This window comes from Salvelinus namaycush, chromosome 32, assembly GCF_016432855.1.
Source record: "Salvelinus namaycush isolate Seneca chromosome 32, SaNama_1.0, whole genome shotgun sequence".
NCBI lineage: Eukaryota > Metazoa > Chordata > Actinopteri > Salmoniformes > Salmonidae > Salvelinus > Salvelinus namaycush.
The window spans coordinates 13,666,192-13,682,590 of NC_052338.1; the positions used below are offsets into that span (position 1 = coordinate 13,666,192).

The 16,399-nt window shown below is 44.7% G+C and overlaps 1 protein-coding gene across 1 annotated transcript; it reads left to right on the forward strand.

Annotated features, from left to right (window-relative positions):
• The first annotated feature begins 510 nt into the window (after positions 1-510).
• LOC120027479 (synaptic vesicle glycoprotein 2A-like) lies at positions 511-14,693 on the forward strand. Its single transcript, XM_038972425.1, has 12 exons — positions 511-1,111; positions 3,268-3,448; positions 8,435-8,586; positions 8,735-8,868; positions 12,060-12,149; positions 12,455-12,562; positions 12,808-12,896; positions 13,134-13,298; positions 13,485-13,618; positions 13,769-13,972; positions 14,188-14,347; positions 14,510-14,693. The coding sequence occupies exons 1-12, from the start codon at positions 511-513 to the stop codon at positions 14,691-14,693; spliced, it is 2,202 nt and encodes a 733-aa protein (XP_038828353.1).
• The last annotated feature ends 1,706 nt before the right edge of the window (positions 14,694-16,399 follow it).

A 16,399-nucleotide genomic window follows, 5' to 3' on the forward strand; every position in this document is an offset into this window, starting at 1 on the left:
AGAGAGTGCAAATTGAGATAAGATGCTGCTTGGCAACTGCTTAGAAATACTCTCCCCCTAGCAACAGTAACAGGCTTACTCATTTATTGAGCATTATAGAGATGGAATGGTACTTAAAGGGGCAATCTGCGATTCGTAAAACAACAAATTGCTACCCCCGCCACTTGTTTTGATAAAGAGCTGAGGGATGGATGCAAGGACTCTATTAGATCACAATTATGGTTTCAAACATGTTTTAAACTATACAGTATTTGTTTACAATTATATTGACCCCAACCCTGATTCTGAAGTATGGTCCATGTGACTGACAATGTGTTTGCGCTTTCCCTCTGTAGAGGAGCTGTCCATCACAGAGCGGGCCCTGTGATCCAATTCAGCTCAACTCTCCGCCACCCTGTTGAGGGTAAACTGGAACGCTACCTGACATAAACACTCCCCAGAGATTCCTGAGTTCACAACCTACTTTTCAGGTGATAAACCCTGTCTTTGAGATTCCTCAACACTTCAATAATGGAGGACGGCTATCAGAACAAGACAGCCTTTATAAAGGGCGCCAAAGACATTGCCAAAGAGGTCAAGCGCCAGGCGGCCAAGAAAGTGGGCCGCGGTGTGGACAAGATGACCGACGAGTACAGCAAACGCTCCTATGCCCGCTTCGAGGAAAACGACGACGATGACTACCCTGTAGTGCCTGGGGGGCAGGACGGTGGTTACTACCGGGGCGACAGCCAGGCAGCCAATGACGATGAAGGTGGCCACAGCGACTCCACAGAAGGTCACGACGAAGACGACGAGATCTACGAGGGCGAGTACCAGGGCATTCCCCGCGCTGACTCGAGCAAGGCTGCTGACGGCCTAGCAGGGGGAGATGGGCAGCAGTTCAGGGACATGGCACAGTTTGAGGGGGAGCGGCGGAAGGACCAAGAAGAGCTAGCCCAGCAGTACGAGACCATCCTGCAGGAGTGTGGCCATGGGAAGTTCCAGTGGACCCTCTACTTTGTGCTGGGGCTGGCGCTCATGGCTGACGGTGTGGAGATCTTTGTGGTGGGTTTTGTGCTCCCCAGCGCCGAGAAGGATATGTGTCTGTCAGAGGAAAGCAAGGGCATGTTGGGTAAGTGTGACCCTTAAACTGTGTCTTTTTAACTGATTTGATTGATTTACATGCTAGATAAGTGAACCCTTAAAATTTTTGGGAGCGTGTTGAAGACTGTATTTCTCTGATCGAGTGTCAAATGTGGGGGGTTTTATCGGTCCCAATGCAAATTCAATTAAACCCTGTCTTTCTGCGGTAAAGCATGCTCTGCAGCTTGCTTTGATCTTGTCTCTCAGACACGTCTGTCTGTCTCCTGACAGGTTCCTTCTTCTTCCGCTGACAGAGAGTTCATTCTCACATAAAGGGGAAAACCATCTATAAATAGCCTCCTCCATCCCGCACCTCCCCCTTTCACTGCCCTTGAGCTTTGTGTGTGTGTGTGTGTGTGTGTGTGTGTGTGTGTGTGTGTGTGTGTGTGTGTGTGTGTGTGTGTGTGTGTGTGTGTGTGTGTGTGTGTGTGTGTGTGTGTGTGTGTGTGTGTGTGTGTGTGTGTGTGTGTGTGTGTGTGTGTGTATATCTGCCTGTTTGTGTGTCTGTGAGTGTGTGACGGTGTCTGGCCACACACACACCTAACTGCAGGTTTACACAGTGCAATTGGCAGATAGCACAAATGCAAATCCTTTTAGGGGGGTACATTGCAAGACAGTCATTTATGTGAGTTTTGATGACAAAGTCTCAAAATGTGAGGGATTTACCGTAGAACTTTGAACCCAAACCGATCAGATTAGCATTCTTGCATCGTTATTTTGTTAATTGATTGCACCCAAATTGGCCATTTTAATATATAGGATTAATATAATATAAACGTTTGACTGTTTATTTTGATTCCTCATGTCTAACTCATTGTTAGAAAAAAGTTAGGTACTATATTTATTCAATATTATATGAATCCTATACATTTCAATGGCAATTTGGGTGCAATCAATTACCATAACTTCAAAGAGGTCAAATGATATTTCAACAAAATAATGTTGCAGGAATGCTAATCTTATCTGTTTCTAACAACATAAACGATTTCAGAACAATCTGAGATGGCTGGGTGTCGAAATCCTCTTGTGCTTTTTGAGGTGGAACGACCCACGTGTTGTGCCGAAGGTTAGCAAATAAAGCAGCTGTATGCACAGGTCTGATTGAAACATGAATCTCTCTCATTGTCTCTCTCTGTACTCTGCAGGTCTGATTGAAACATGAATCTCTCTCATTGTCTCTCTCTGTACTCTGCAGGTCTGATTGAAACATGAATCTCTCTCATTGTCTCTCTCTGTACTCTGCAGGTCTGATTGAAACATGAATCTCTCTCATTGTCTCTCTCCGTCCTCTGCAGGTCTGATTGAAACATGAATCTCTCTCATTGTCTCTCTCTGTCCTCTGCAGGTCTGATTGAAACATGAATCTCTCTCATTGTCTCTCTCTGTCCTCTGCAGGTCTGATTGAAACATGAATCTCTCTCATTGTCTCTCTCTGTCCTCTGCAGGTCTGATTGAAACATGAATCTCTCTCATTGTCTCTCTCTGTCCTCTGCAGGTCTGATTGAAACATGAATCTCTCTCATTGTCTCTCTCCGTCCTCTGCAGGTCTGATTGAAACATGAATCTCTCTCATTGTCTCTCTCCGTCCTCTGCAGGTCTGATTGAAACATGAATCTCTCTCATTGTCTCTCTCCGTCCTCTGCAGGTCTGATAGAAACATGAATCTCTCTCATTGTCTCTCTCCGTACTCTGCAGGTCTGATTGAAACATGAATCTCTCTCATTGTCTCTCTCTGTCCTCTGCAGGTCTGATTGAAACATGAATCTCTCTCATTGTCTCTCTCCGTCCTCTGCAGGTCTGATTGAAACATGAATCTCTCTCATTGTCTCTCTCCGTCCTCTGCAGGTCTGATTGAAACATGAATCTCTCTCATTGTCTCTCTCCGTCCTCTGCAGGTCTGATTGAAACATGAATCTCTCTCATTGTCTCTCTCCGTCCTCTGCAGGTCTGATTGAAACATGAATCTCTCTCATTGTCTCTCTCTGTCCTCTGCAGGTCTGTTTGAAACATGAATCTCTCTCATTGTCTCTCTCCGTCCTCTGCAGGTCTGTTTGAAACATGAATCTCTCTCATTGTCTCTCTCCGTCCTCTGCAGGTCTGATTGAAACATGAATCTCTCTCATTGTCTCTCTCTGTCCTCTGCAGGTCTGATTGTTTATCTGGGAATGATGGTCGGGGCATTCGTGTGGGGTGGGCTCGCTGACCGGATCGGCCGACGGCAGTCCCTTCTTATCTGTCTCTCCATCAACAGCGTCTTCTCCTTCTTCTCCTCCTTTGTTCAGGGCTACAGCACCTTTCTCTTATGCAGACTACTTTCTGGTGTTGGGTAAGATTCTGAAAACTGATGGATGGTGAATGAGTGACACACAGATGCAGGTGGGCTTAAGTGCTTATTAATATAGTTGCAGTGCCTTCAGAAAGTATTCACACCCCTTGACTTTTTCCACATTTTGCTGTGTTTGTAACGCTCGTCTAATGCCTCCTCCTCGGACGAGGAGGAGGAGTAAGGGTCGGACCAAAATGCAGCGTAGGTTGAATCCATAATGATTTATTTAAACGAATAGACGAAACACGAAAACACTTTCACAAATTACCAAAACAAATAAACGATGTAGACAGACCTGGACTTGAAAACTTACAATAACCGAAGAACGCACGAACAGGAACAGACTACATGAAACACAAACGAAACAGTCCCGTGTGGTAGACATACAGACACGAGATACAATCACCCACAAACAAACAGTGTGAACAGCCTACCTTTATATGGTTCTCAATCAGAGGAAACGTCAAACACCTGTCCCTGATTGAGAACCATATAAGGCTAATTACCAATGAACCTAAACATAGAAACACATAACATAGAATGCCCTGACCAACTAAACACATACAAAAACAACAGAAAACAGGTCAGGAACGTGACAGACCCCCCCCTCAAGGTGCGAACTCCGGGCGCACCACCTAAAGTCTAGGGGAGGGTCTGGGTGGGCATCTGTCCACGGTGGCGGCTCTGGCTCAGGACGTGGTCCCCACCCCACCATAGTCAATCCCCGCTTTCGTAACCTCCTAATGACCACCCTCCAAATTAACCCCACTGGATTAAGGGGCAGCACCGGACTAAGGGGCAATACCGGACTGAGGGGCAACACCGGAATGAGGGGCAACACCGGACTGAGGGGCAGCTCCGGACTGAGGGGCAGCTCCGGACTGAGGGGCAGCTCCGGACTGGCTGACGGCTCTGGCTGGTCATGGCTGGCTGACGGCTCTGGCTGGTCATGGCTGGCTGACGGCTCTGGCTGGTCATGGCTGGCTGACGGCTCTGGCTGGTCATGGCTGGCTGACGGCTCTGGCTGGTCATGGCTGGCTGACGGATCTGGCTGGTCATGGCTGGCTGACGGCTCTGGCTGGTCATGGCTGGCTGACGGCTCTGGCTGCTCCTGTCTGGCGGAAGGCTCTAGCTGCTCCTGTCTGGCGGAAGGCTCTGGCGGCTCCTGTCTGGCGGAAGGCTCTGGCGGCTCCTGTCTGGCGGACGGCTCTAGCGGCTCTTGTCTGGCGGAAGGCTCTGGCGGCTCCTGTCTGGCGGAAGGCTCTGGCGGCTCCTGTCTGGCGGACGGCTCTAGCGGCTCTTGTCTGGCGGACGGCTCTAGCGGCTCCTGTCTGGCGGACGGCTCTGAAGGCTCATGGCAGACGGGCGGCTTTGCAGGCTCAGTACAGACGGGCGGCTTTGAAGGCTCAGTACAGACGGGCGGCTTTGAAGGCTCAGTACAGACGGGCAGTTCATGCGGCGCTTGGCAGACGGACAGTTCAGACGGTGTTGGGCAGACGGGCAGTTCAGGCGCCGTTGGGCAGACGGGCAGTTCAGACGGCGTTGGGCAGACGGGCAGTTCAGGCGCCGCTGGGCAGACGGCAGACTCTGGCCGGCTGAGACGCACTGTAGGCCTGGTGCGTGGTGCCGGAACTGGAGGTACCGGGCTAAGGACACGCACCTTCAGGCTAGTGCGGGGAGCAGCAACAGGACGCACAGGACTCTAGAGGCGCACAGGAGGCTTGGTGCGTGGTGTAGGCACTGGTGGTAATGGGCTGGAGACACGCACCATAGGGCTAGTGCGTGGAGGAGGAACAGGGCTCTGGAGACGCACAGGAGGCTTGGTGCGTGGTGCCGGTACTGGTGGTAATGGGCTGGAGACACGCACCACAGGGCTAGTGCGTGGAGGAGGAACAGGGCTCTGGAGACGCACAGGAAGCCTGGTGCGTGGTGCCGGTACTGGTGGTAATGGGCTGGAGACACACACCACAGGGCTAGTGCGTGGAGGAGGAACAGGGCTCTGGAGACGCACAGGAAGCCTGGTGCGTGGTGTAGGCACTGGTGGTACTGGGCTGGGGCGGGGAGGTGGCGCCGGATATACCGGACCATGCAGGCGTACTGGCTCCCTTGAGCACTGAGCCTGCCCAACCTTACCTGGTTGTATGCTCCCCGTAGCCCGACCAGTGCGGGGAGGTGGAATAACCCGCACTGGGCTATGTAGGCGAACCGGGGACACCATGCGTAAGGCTGGTGCCATGTATGCCGGCCCGAGGAGACGCACTGGTGGCCAGATGCGTTGGGCCGGCTTCATGACATCCGGCTCAATACTCAATCTAGCCCTGCCAGTGCGGGGAGGTGGAATAACCCGCACCGGGCTAAGCACACGTACAGGAGACACCGTGCGCTCTACCGCATAACACGGTGTCTGCCCGTACTCTCGCTCTCTACGGTAAGATCGGGAAGTTGGCGCAGGTCTCCTACCTGACTTCGCCACACTACCCTTTAGCCCCCTCCCCCCCAAGAAATTTTTGGGCTTGACTAACAGGCTTCCTACCGCGTCGTCGTGCTGCCTCCATTCGCCGGTATCCCTCCTCACACTGTGCCAGAGAATCCCAGGCGGGCTCCGGCACTCTCCTTGGGTCGATCGCCCACCTATCGATCTCCTCCCACGTAGTGTAGCCCAGATCCTTCTCCTGCTTCCGTGCTGCCTCCTCATACCGCCGCCTCTCGGCTTTAGCTGCCTCCAGCTCTTCACGAGGGCGGCGATATTCTCCAGGTTGAGCCCATGGACCTTTCCCGTCCAGTATTTCCTCCCATGTCCAGAAATCCTGCGATCGCTGCTGTTGCTTCTCACGCTGCTTGATCCTTCGTTGGTGGGTGATTCTGTAACGCTCGTCTAATGCCTCCTCCTCGGACGAGGAGGAGGAGTAAGGGTCGGACCAAAATGCAGCGTAGGTTGAATCCATAATGATTTATTTAAACGAATAGACGAAACACGAAAACACTTTCACAAATTACCAAAACAAATAAACGATGTAGACAGACCTGGACTTGAGAACTTACAATAACCGAAGAACGCACGAACAGGAACAGACTACATGAAACACAAACGAAACAGTCCCGTGTGGTAGACATACAGACACGAGATACAATCACCCACAAACAAACAGTGTGAACAGCCTACCTTTATATGGCTCTCAATCAGAGGAAACATCAAACACCTGTCCCTGATTGAGAACCATATAAGGCTAATTACCAATGAACCTAAACATAGAAACACATAACATAGAATGCCCACCCCAACTCACGCCCTGACCAACTAAACACATACAAAAACAACAGAAAACAGGTCAGGAACGTGACAGTGTTACAGCCTGAATTTAAAATGGATTAAATTGAAATGTTGTGTCATCGGCCTACACACAATAGCCCATAATGTCAAAGTGGAATTATGTTATTAGAATTTTTTACAAATGAATAAAAAATGAAAAGCTGAAATGTCTTCAAATGTAAATGTATTCAACCCCTTTGTTATGGCAAGCCTAAATAAGTTCAGGAGTAAACATTTGCTTAACAAGTCACATAATAAGTTGCATGGACTCACTCTGTGTGCAATAATAGTGTTTAACATGATTTTTGAATATTCGTCGAGCAGTGAATTTCCAGCACAGATTCAACCACAAAGACCAGGGAGGTTTTCCAATGCCTCGCAAAGAAGGGCACCAATTGGTAGATGGGGGGATAAAAGCATACGTTTAATATCTCTCTCTGAGCATGGTGAAGTTATTTATTACAGTTTGGATGGTGTATCAATACACCCAGTCACTACAAAGATACAGGTGTCCTTCCTAACTTAGTTGCCAAAGAGTTAGATAACCGCTCAGGAATTTCACCATGAGACCAATCAATGGTGACTTTAAAACAGTTACAGAGTTTAATGGCTGTGATAGGAGAAAACTGAGGATGGATCAACAACATTGTAGCTACTTCACAATACTAACCTAAATGAAAGAGTGAAAATAAGGAAGCCTTTATAGATTTTATTTTTCAAAACATGCATCCTGTTTGCAATAAGGCACTAAAGTAAAACTGCAAAAAATGTGGCAAAGAAATTACCTTTCTGTCCTGAATACAAAGCGTTATGTTTGGGGCAAATCCAACACAACACATTACTGAGTACCACTCTTCATATTTTCAAGCATTGTGGTGGCTGCATCATGTTATTGGAATGCTTGTTTTTTAGGATAAAAATAAACTGAATAGAGCTAAGCACAGGCAAAATCCTAGAAGAAAAACCTGCTTCAGTTTGCTTTCCTACAGACACTGTGAGCAAAATTCACCTTTCAGCAGGACAATAATCTAAAACACAAGGCCAAATATACAGTAGAGTTGCTTACCAAGATGACATTGAATATTCCTGAGTGATCTAGTTACAATTTCATCTTGAAAATCTATGGCAGTACTTGAAAATGGCTGTCTAGCAGTGATCAACAACCAACTTGACAGAGCTTGAAGAATTTTAAAATGAGTAATGTGCAAATATTTTACAATCCAGGTTTGCAAAGCTCTTAGAGACTTACCCAGAAAGACTCTGAGCTGTAATCGCTGCTAAAGGTGATTCTAACATGTATTGACTCAGGGGTGTGAATACTTATGTAAATTCGATATTTTGTATTTAATTTCCCCCAAATTTGCAAAAATGTCTAAAAACATGTTTTCACTTTGTCATTATGGGGTACTGTGTGTTGATGGTTGAGAAAAAAATTATATTTGAATTCAGGCTGTAACACAACAAAATGTGGAATAATTCAAGGGGTATGAATACTTTCTGAAGGCACTGTTTATAATTAGGAGAGTTAGATTTTCTTGGCTTTAATGCTAAGAATGACCTTTCATCCCAATAGCACCATATTGGAAGCTATGTAGCACTCCTACCACCAAATATTATCTTCAAGTTTGATTTCATTTAACCTCCAGGGGTTTGTTTCTCTATGCTAATCCTTTCAGGATCGGTGGTTCCATCCCCATTGTGTTCTCCTACTACTCAGAGTTTCTGGCCCAGGAGAAACGTGGGGAGCACCTCAGTTGGCTCTGCATGTTCTGGATGATTGGTGGCATCTATGCCTCAGCTATGGCATGGGCCATCATCCCACACTATGGTGAGTAGCCTATGGCAGGAATTCAATCATCACGGATATGGCCCCAAAAGCGCTCAAAGTGCCTTACCACAAAGTTGTATCTAGTGATTACGCAGGGATACAGTTTGTGCTTCGTCCCATTTCTCTCTCTCTGCTCCTCTCCTCCCAGGCTGGAGTTTCCAGATGGGGTCAGCGTACCAGTTCCACAGCTGGCGTGTGTTCGTCCTGGTGTGTGCATTTCCCTCTGTTGCGGCTATTGCTTCTCTCACCACCATGCCAGAAAGCCCGCGCTTCTTCTTAGAGGTAAGCAAGGGTCGCTTTCTCATAAGTCCATATAGAAGCAGTTTACCCAAGTCCAATTCTAACCTCAATCATTTGATGCCTTATATATCTTTACCTGAGTTGGCTATTGAACAGCAGTAAATATTGCAGATCATACCTTTTAAAGGCACAATCTGGGATATTGTTAATTTAGTATTTTCAATTCTTCAGATTTACAGTGCATTCGGGAAGTATTCAGACCCCTTTTCTTTATTCAGACTGTTTCCACATTTTGTTACGTTACAGCCTTATTCTAAAATGGATTAAATAAAAAAATGTTCCTCATCAATCTACACACAATACCCCATAATGACAAAGCAAAAACAGGTTTATAGAAATTTTTGCAAATGTATTAAAATTAAAAAAAACAGAAATACCTTATTTACATAAGTATTCAGACCCTTTGCTATGAGACTCGAAATTGAGATCAGGTGCGTCCTGTTTCGATTGATCAACCTTGAGATGTTTCTACAACTTTATTGGAGTCCATCTGTGGTAAATTCAATTGATTGGACATGATTTGGAAAGGTGCACACTGCTGTCTATATAAGGTCCCACAGTTGGCAGAGCATGTCAAAACAAACACCAAGCTATGATGTTCAAAGAATTGTTCCTAGAGCTCCGAGACAGGATTGTGTCGAGGCATACATACAAGAGTCCATAATGTCAAAGTGTAATTATGATTTTAGAATTTTTTACAAATTAATAAAAAATGAAAAGCTGAAATGTCTTGAGTCAATAAGTATTCAATCCCTTTGTTATGGCAAGCCTAAATAAGTTCAGGAGTAAATATTTTCTTAACAAGTCACATAATAAGTTGCATGGAATCAATCTGTGTACAATAGTTTAGCATGATTTTTCAATGACTACCTCATCTCTGTACCCCACACATACAATTATCTGTAAGGTCCCTCAGTCGAGCAGTGAATTTCAAACACAGATTCAACAACAAAGACCAGGGAGGTTTTCCAATGCCTCGCAAAGAAGGGCACCTATTGGTAGATGGGGGGGGGAAAGCATACGTTTAATATCTCTTTGAGCATGCCAAAGAGTTAGATAACCGCTCAGGAATTTCACCATGAGACCAATCAATGGTGACTTTAAAACAGTTACAGAGTTTAATGGCTGTGATAGGAGAAAACTGAGGATGGATCAACAACATTGTAGCTACTCCACAATACTAACCTAAATGAAAGAGTGAAAATAAGGAAGCCTGTAAATATATATATTTTTTTTTCAAAACATTCAAGTAAAACTGCAAAAAATGTGGCAAAGAAATTAACTTTCTTTCCTGAACACAAAGCGTTATGTTTGGAGCAAATCCAACACAACACATCACTAAGTACCACTCTTCTTATTTTCAAGCATTGTGGTGGCTGTGTAACAGTATAACTTTAGTACGTCCCCTCGCCCCGACCTCGGGCGCGAACCAGGGACCCTCTGCACACATCAACAACTGACACCCACGAAGCGTCGTTACCCATCGCTCCACAAAAGCCGCGGCCCTTGCAGAGCAAGAGGCAACACTACTTCTAGGTTTCAGAGCAAGTGACGTAACTGATTGAAACGCTAGTAGCGCGTACCCGCTAACTAGCTAGCCATTTCACATCCGTTACACTCACCCCCCTTCCAACCTCCTCCTTTTCCGCAGCAACCAGTGATCCGGGTCAACAGCATCAATGTAACAGTATAACTTTAAACCGTCCCCTCGCCCCGACACGGGCGCGAACCAGGGACCTTCTGCACACATCAACAACGGTCGCCCACGAAGCATCGTTATCCATCGCTCCACAAAGCCGCGGCCCTTGCAGAGCAAGGGGCAACACTACTTCTAGGTTTCAGAGCAAGTGACGTAACTGATTGAAACGCTAGTAGCGCGTACCCGCTAACTAGCTAGCCATTTCACATCCGTTACAGCTGCATCATGTTATTGGAATGCTTGTTTTTTAGGATAAAAATAAACCGAATAGAGCTACGCACAGGCAAGATCCTAGAAGAAAAACCTGCTTCAGTTTGCTTTCCTACAGACACTGTGAGACAAATTCACCTTTCAGCAGGACAATAACTTAAAACACAAGGCCAAATATACAGTGGAGTTGCTTACCAAGATGACATTGAATATTTCTGAGTGGCCAATTTACAATTTCGGCTAGAAAATCAATGGCAGTACTTGAGCTTGAATAAACAGAGGAGCTCTAGAGTTTCTCTGTGGAGATGGGAGAACCTTCCAGAAAGACAACCATCTCTGCAGCACTCCACTAATCAGGCCTTTATGGTGGAGTGGCCAGAAGGAAGCCACTTCTCAGTAAAAGGCACGACAGCTCGCTTGGAGTTTGCCAAAAGGCACCTAAAGGACTCAGACCATGAGAAACAAGATTCTCTGGTCTGATGGAAACCAATATTGAACTCTTTGGCCTGAATGCTCCAGAGTGCTCAGGACCTCAGACTGTGGCAAAGGTTCACCTTCCAACAGGACAACAACCCTAAGCACACAGCCAAGACAACGCAGGAGTAGCTTCGGGACAAGTGTCTGAATGTCCTTGAGTGGCCCAGCCAGAGCCCGGACTTGAGCCCAATCGAACATCCCTGGAGAAACCTGAAAATAACTGTGTAGCGATGCTCCCCATCCAACCTGACAGAGCTTGAGGATCTGCAGAGAAGAATGGGAGAAACTCCACAAATACAGGTGTGCCAAGCTTGTAGCTTCATACCCAAGAAGACTCAAAGCTGTAATCACTGCCAAAGGTGCTTCAAAAAAGTACTGAGTAAAGGGTCTGAACACTTACATACATTTGAATTATTGTACATTTGTTTTGCAAACATTTCTGTAAACCTGTTTTTGCTTAGTCATTATGGGGTATTATTTGTAGATTGATAAGGGAAAAAATGATGGAATCCATTTTAGAATAAGGCTGTAACATAACAAAATGTGGAAAAGTCAAGAGGTCTGAAAACTTTCTGAATGCACTGTACACGTTGATTCTTGAGCTTAGCACAACTTACTCTACTAGCATAACCCAAAATATAAGGTTTTATTGCAAATAATGGAAATTATATTCAGGCACATTACAGTACACCCTTAGATACTTCAGACAGACATGATGTTTCACAATACTCGTAATGTGTTTCAACTGTAAGTGCTTTTGATGAAGTATGAGATCATTTCCCAACAGAACGGCAAACACGACGAAGGCTGGATGATTCTGAAACAAGTTCACGACACCAACATGAGAGCAAAGGGACACCCAGAGAAGGTGTTTTCTGTGAGTATTTCTGAGACAAATATGTCAAGTCTTTGAATTAAAAGGTTCTTCTGCAAAAAGGGTTTATTAAGTTGTATTGTCCTGTCCTAGCTGTTTATTTTTGTGTAACCTCGTCCCCAGGCTGGAAGAGACTATTATTTGTTTACTGCATATGCTAGACCTACTATTTTTTGTTCCTTTTTTTACCACTCCAAACGGGAAGTTCCCTCACAGGAAAATGGTTGTTCTAATCTAATCTGATCTAATCTAATGTATACATGTACTGCATACAGATGAGTTGAAAATGGAAGGTATTATTTTCCCAGGTCACCACCATCAAGACTGTAAAGCAGATGGATGAGCTGGTGGACATGGCAGGAGACATATCAACTTTGCGACGCTATAAATTGAAGCTGACCAGCCTATTCCACCAGGTAAGTGTCATGTTTAAGATCCTATACAGCTATGAGAATATGATGGTTTTATGTGTATATATTTTATATTTCATACAGTATATGTTCATTTACTGTATGAGACTGCATAGATTATGTACGCCACTTAGCAGGCGTTTTATCCGAAACGACCAAAGCCCAATTTATGCTAAGTGGGTTTTATAGTGTGTTTTTGTGTTTTTAAACCGAGTCAGCTGTACTTAGTACTTTTCTGTGGGTTGCTATAGGTGCGGAGTAACTTCTTGGCCATCTTCAATCCAGAGTACAGAAGAACCACCTTCATGATGATGGCTGTCTGGTTTACCATGTCGTTCAGGTAGCATGACCTTAGTTGTTATCAGCGGCCTGTACACCAACCGGTTATTTTCTGATCAATCAGAAAGCTCAAGAAATGTTTTATCATATCAAATCTAAAAAGAGTGTCTCCTGCCATCTTAACAGACTGGCCATTGAGGTTCATACTTATCTCAACTGATTTCAACATGGTGAAAAATGAAGAAACATAGTCATGTTTATTTGGTTAAACTACTTTTGTATTTTACTTCTCCCCCAGCTACTATGGGCTGACAGTGTGGTTCCCTGATATGATCAAGTACATCCAGAAGCAGGAATATGCCTCGCGCACCAAGTTCTTCACCAAGGAGCGAGTGGAGCATGTGACTTTCAACTTCACCTTGGAGAACCAGGTGCACCGCCAAGGACAGTACTTCAACGACAAGTCAGTACTCATGATATTACACAGAACTTTGTGAATTTGCAAAATGCCATTCTGTATCTAATCAGGAATGGTTAACTGTGCTGGCCTTAATTTCACAACTATGCAATGGACACTAATTGGTAGTCGACTCTAATACAGCTGGGCCGTTAAATACAAGGTCTTTCTTACTTTACCATTGTCCGCAAGGTTCATCAACCTTAAGATGAAGTCCATGGTGTTTGAGGACTCAGTGTTTGAGGAGTGCTACTTCGAGGACATCACCTCTAGCAGAAGCTTCTTCAGAAACTGCACCTTTATCGCAACTCTCTTTTACAATACAGGTAAAGTCTTTCCCAAAACAAGAAGCATAAAACAATATAGAGTAGAGCTTAGAATATTTAGGAGCCCAGTCCATGCCTAGCATTGAACTGGGCAGTATCCTACCCTTGGCCCCTTCTTGACCCTTCTCTTACTTTCAATTCTCTTGTCAGACTTGTTCCAGAACAGAATCATCAACAGCAAACTGGTAAACAGCACCTTCCTACACAACAAGGAAGGCTGTCTGCTGGACTTCACTGATGACAACAACGCCTACATGATCTACTTTGTCAGCTTCCTGGGCACATTGGCCGTGTTACCCGGCAACATTGTCTCAGCCCTGCTGATGGACAAAATTGGACGTCTGAGGATGTTGGGTATGTCACGCCTTCATTCATGTGTTATTAATGCTTTATACAACATTCAAAGAAAAGGTGCTTCTTGTGAGATTATACATCTGATGATACATGAACCATGCAGGCTTTACTATACCACAGTATTTCATGATTAGCCTACTACAGAAAGAGCCCTTATCTTTGATTTTTTTTTCTCTCACTCTTTCTCTTCGCCATCAATCTCTCTTCCTACACAGCGGGATCAAGTGTCATATCTTGTGTCAGCTGTTTCTTCCTGTCATTCGGCAGTACCGAGTCGGGGATGATCGCCCTCTTATGTCTCTTTGGCGGCATCAGCATAGCTTCCTGGAATGCCCTGGATGTGTTGACTGTGGAACTGTACCCCTCGGATAAAAGGCAAGCGCACCTACCTCACATTTTTTTACGTGTTACAGCTCCTTCTTGCACAGTGAATAAATTGGTATTTTATGCAGTTGGATTTATTGAAAACATATTTCAGTTTTCATGTTAAGTTCTGAGAATTTACCCTGCCAATTTCCATTATCTTCTCTTTTTTAGGACCACTGCATTTGGCTTCTTAAATGCCCTTTGCAAGCTGGCTGCTGTCCTCGGCATAAGCATCTTCCAGTCCTTCGTAGGCATCACCAAGGCTGTGCCCATCTTGTTCGCTGCGGGAGCACTCGCTGCCGGCAGTTTCCTGGCTCTAAAGCTGCCTGAAACACGGGGCCAGGTGCTGCAGTAGCACAATTCACCACCAGAAGGCAGAAGAGTGTAGCTGCAGTGGCCACATTGCAATCAGGGCCCGACCAACCATACAATCTCAGCCCATTAAACACCAAAAAACTGACTGCCATCAACAGTATCACAACAGTCCCAGATTACTGAGAAAAAAATAGCACATTGGGTTTTCTTCTAAGAGATCCTACAGGTTAGACGGAATGAAATCCTGCCAACACAGATACAAGTTTATAACCCACTGCCAAAGGATGCAAAGATACTGCTTGATAGCTACAATGCTTAATGGGGATAAATTGATCATAGATACTTCTCAACAAAAGAGATCAAACATCTATACACCCTCAATTCATCCTATCATCCATAGCTGACCATCATGCCATTCAAATAAGGTTACAGATGCCCTCCAATAGATTTCCACCTGAAAATAGCTTTCACTGTAACTTAGCTTCCTACTGAAAAAGCGGAGCTCAAATGAATACTTGAATATTAAATGGATGTTTTTCAGCTTTGGCTGATTATAATAGTGGTGAATCATACTTCAAAGCTTCTTGTCCTTTGTAATCTGAATGGACTTGATGAGTGAAAGCCGTATGATAGAAGCCCATTGGTTGATCAGCCTATTGCTTGCATCTTATATCCTCTGTCCTTTAGGATCTGTGAGGAAGAAAGGACAGGATCGTTGTCATTTAAATCTCTTATTGGCTTCCTCTGAAAGAGAATATTACAAACAATATTTCCCTAACCAGGTGACATGCACCAAGCTCCCTGCTTCAAAATAATGATATATATTATTTGTTCAAACTTGGCATTGATACTAGTTATTTTATCATATAGAAAACAGACTGTGTGTCGAAGGTATATTGTAAGAATTGAAATAATGACATGACCAATAACTGGTAAATATTTTTGTTTATTTATTGATGGCAATTTGAAGGGATCGTTTTTAGTTTTATATTTGTATTTATTATGGATCCCCATGCACACTAAACAATTACTGTATTTGTTTTTCTACATCAGATTTACTTCAAGCAGTGAAATACTGCATATGTCTAAATCATTTTATGTTGTGTATGTATGAGGGAGATGGAGAAAGAGTTACATCATATGTATCCTTCTGTATGGTTCTTGTAATTGGTTCTATGAGACCTCTGGGTCACTCATTCATGTACAATGATCTACATACATAAAGTGCATCGTTAGGACCCTGTAAAGATATTGGAACGCCAGACAAAGATGAGTAAATACGATGACCACCTATTTAACACATCAGTGGAGATATCCTTTCATTTTGAAAATCTAGAATATTGTTACTTTGAAATAACGAATACATCAATGAGCCCAGGATTACAACTCATGCTTCCTGCATATCACATAGTGGTCTTATGCTCTCTTTGCATCAGCATTCCATTCAGCTAAGGCCAACATGTGCCCCGCCCTCTGCTGTCTATTAAGGCATACAGAACATTATACCTAGGAGGACCGAAGTCAGCCCGTTCAGTCTCCAAGCAATGCGGTATTAATGAAGCACAAGTGAATCCATGTACACTGCTACGAAGCACATTATCCTTCAGTCATACGGCTCATGTGAATATAGCAACTAGTCACTCACAGATTCATTTTAAGGGCTCAATTAAATGCAAACTGTATTTTTTCCCACCGTAGTATAAAACACTATTTTCCTTGTGATAAGAAATGTACAATTTATTGCCC

Coding starts and splice junctions, on each gene's coding strand:
- LOC120027479 (XM_038972425.1), top strand. CDS start 511: ATGGAGGACGGCTATCAGAACAAGACAGCCTTTATAAAGGGCGCCAAA. Junction 3,449..8,434: donor AGACTACTTTCTGGTGTTGG/GTAAGATTCTGA, acceptor TAATCCTTTCAG/GATCGGTGGTTCCATCCCCA. Junction 13,299..13,484: donor GGACAGTACTTCAACGACAA/GTCAGTACTCAT, acceptor ATTGTCCGCAAG/GTTCATCAACCTTAAGATGA.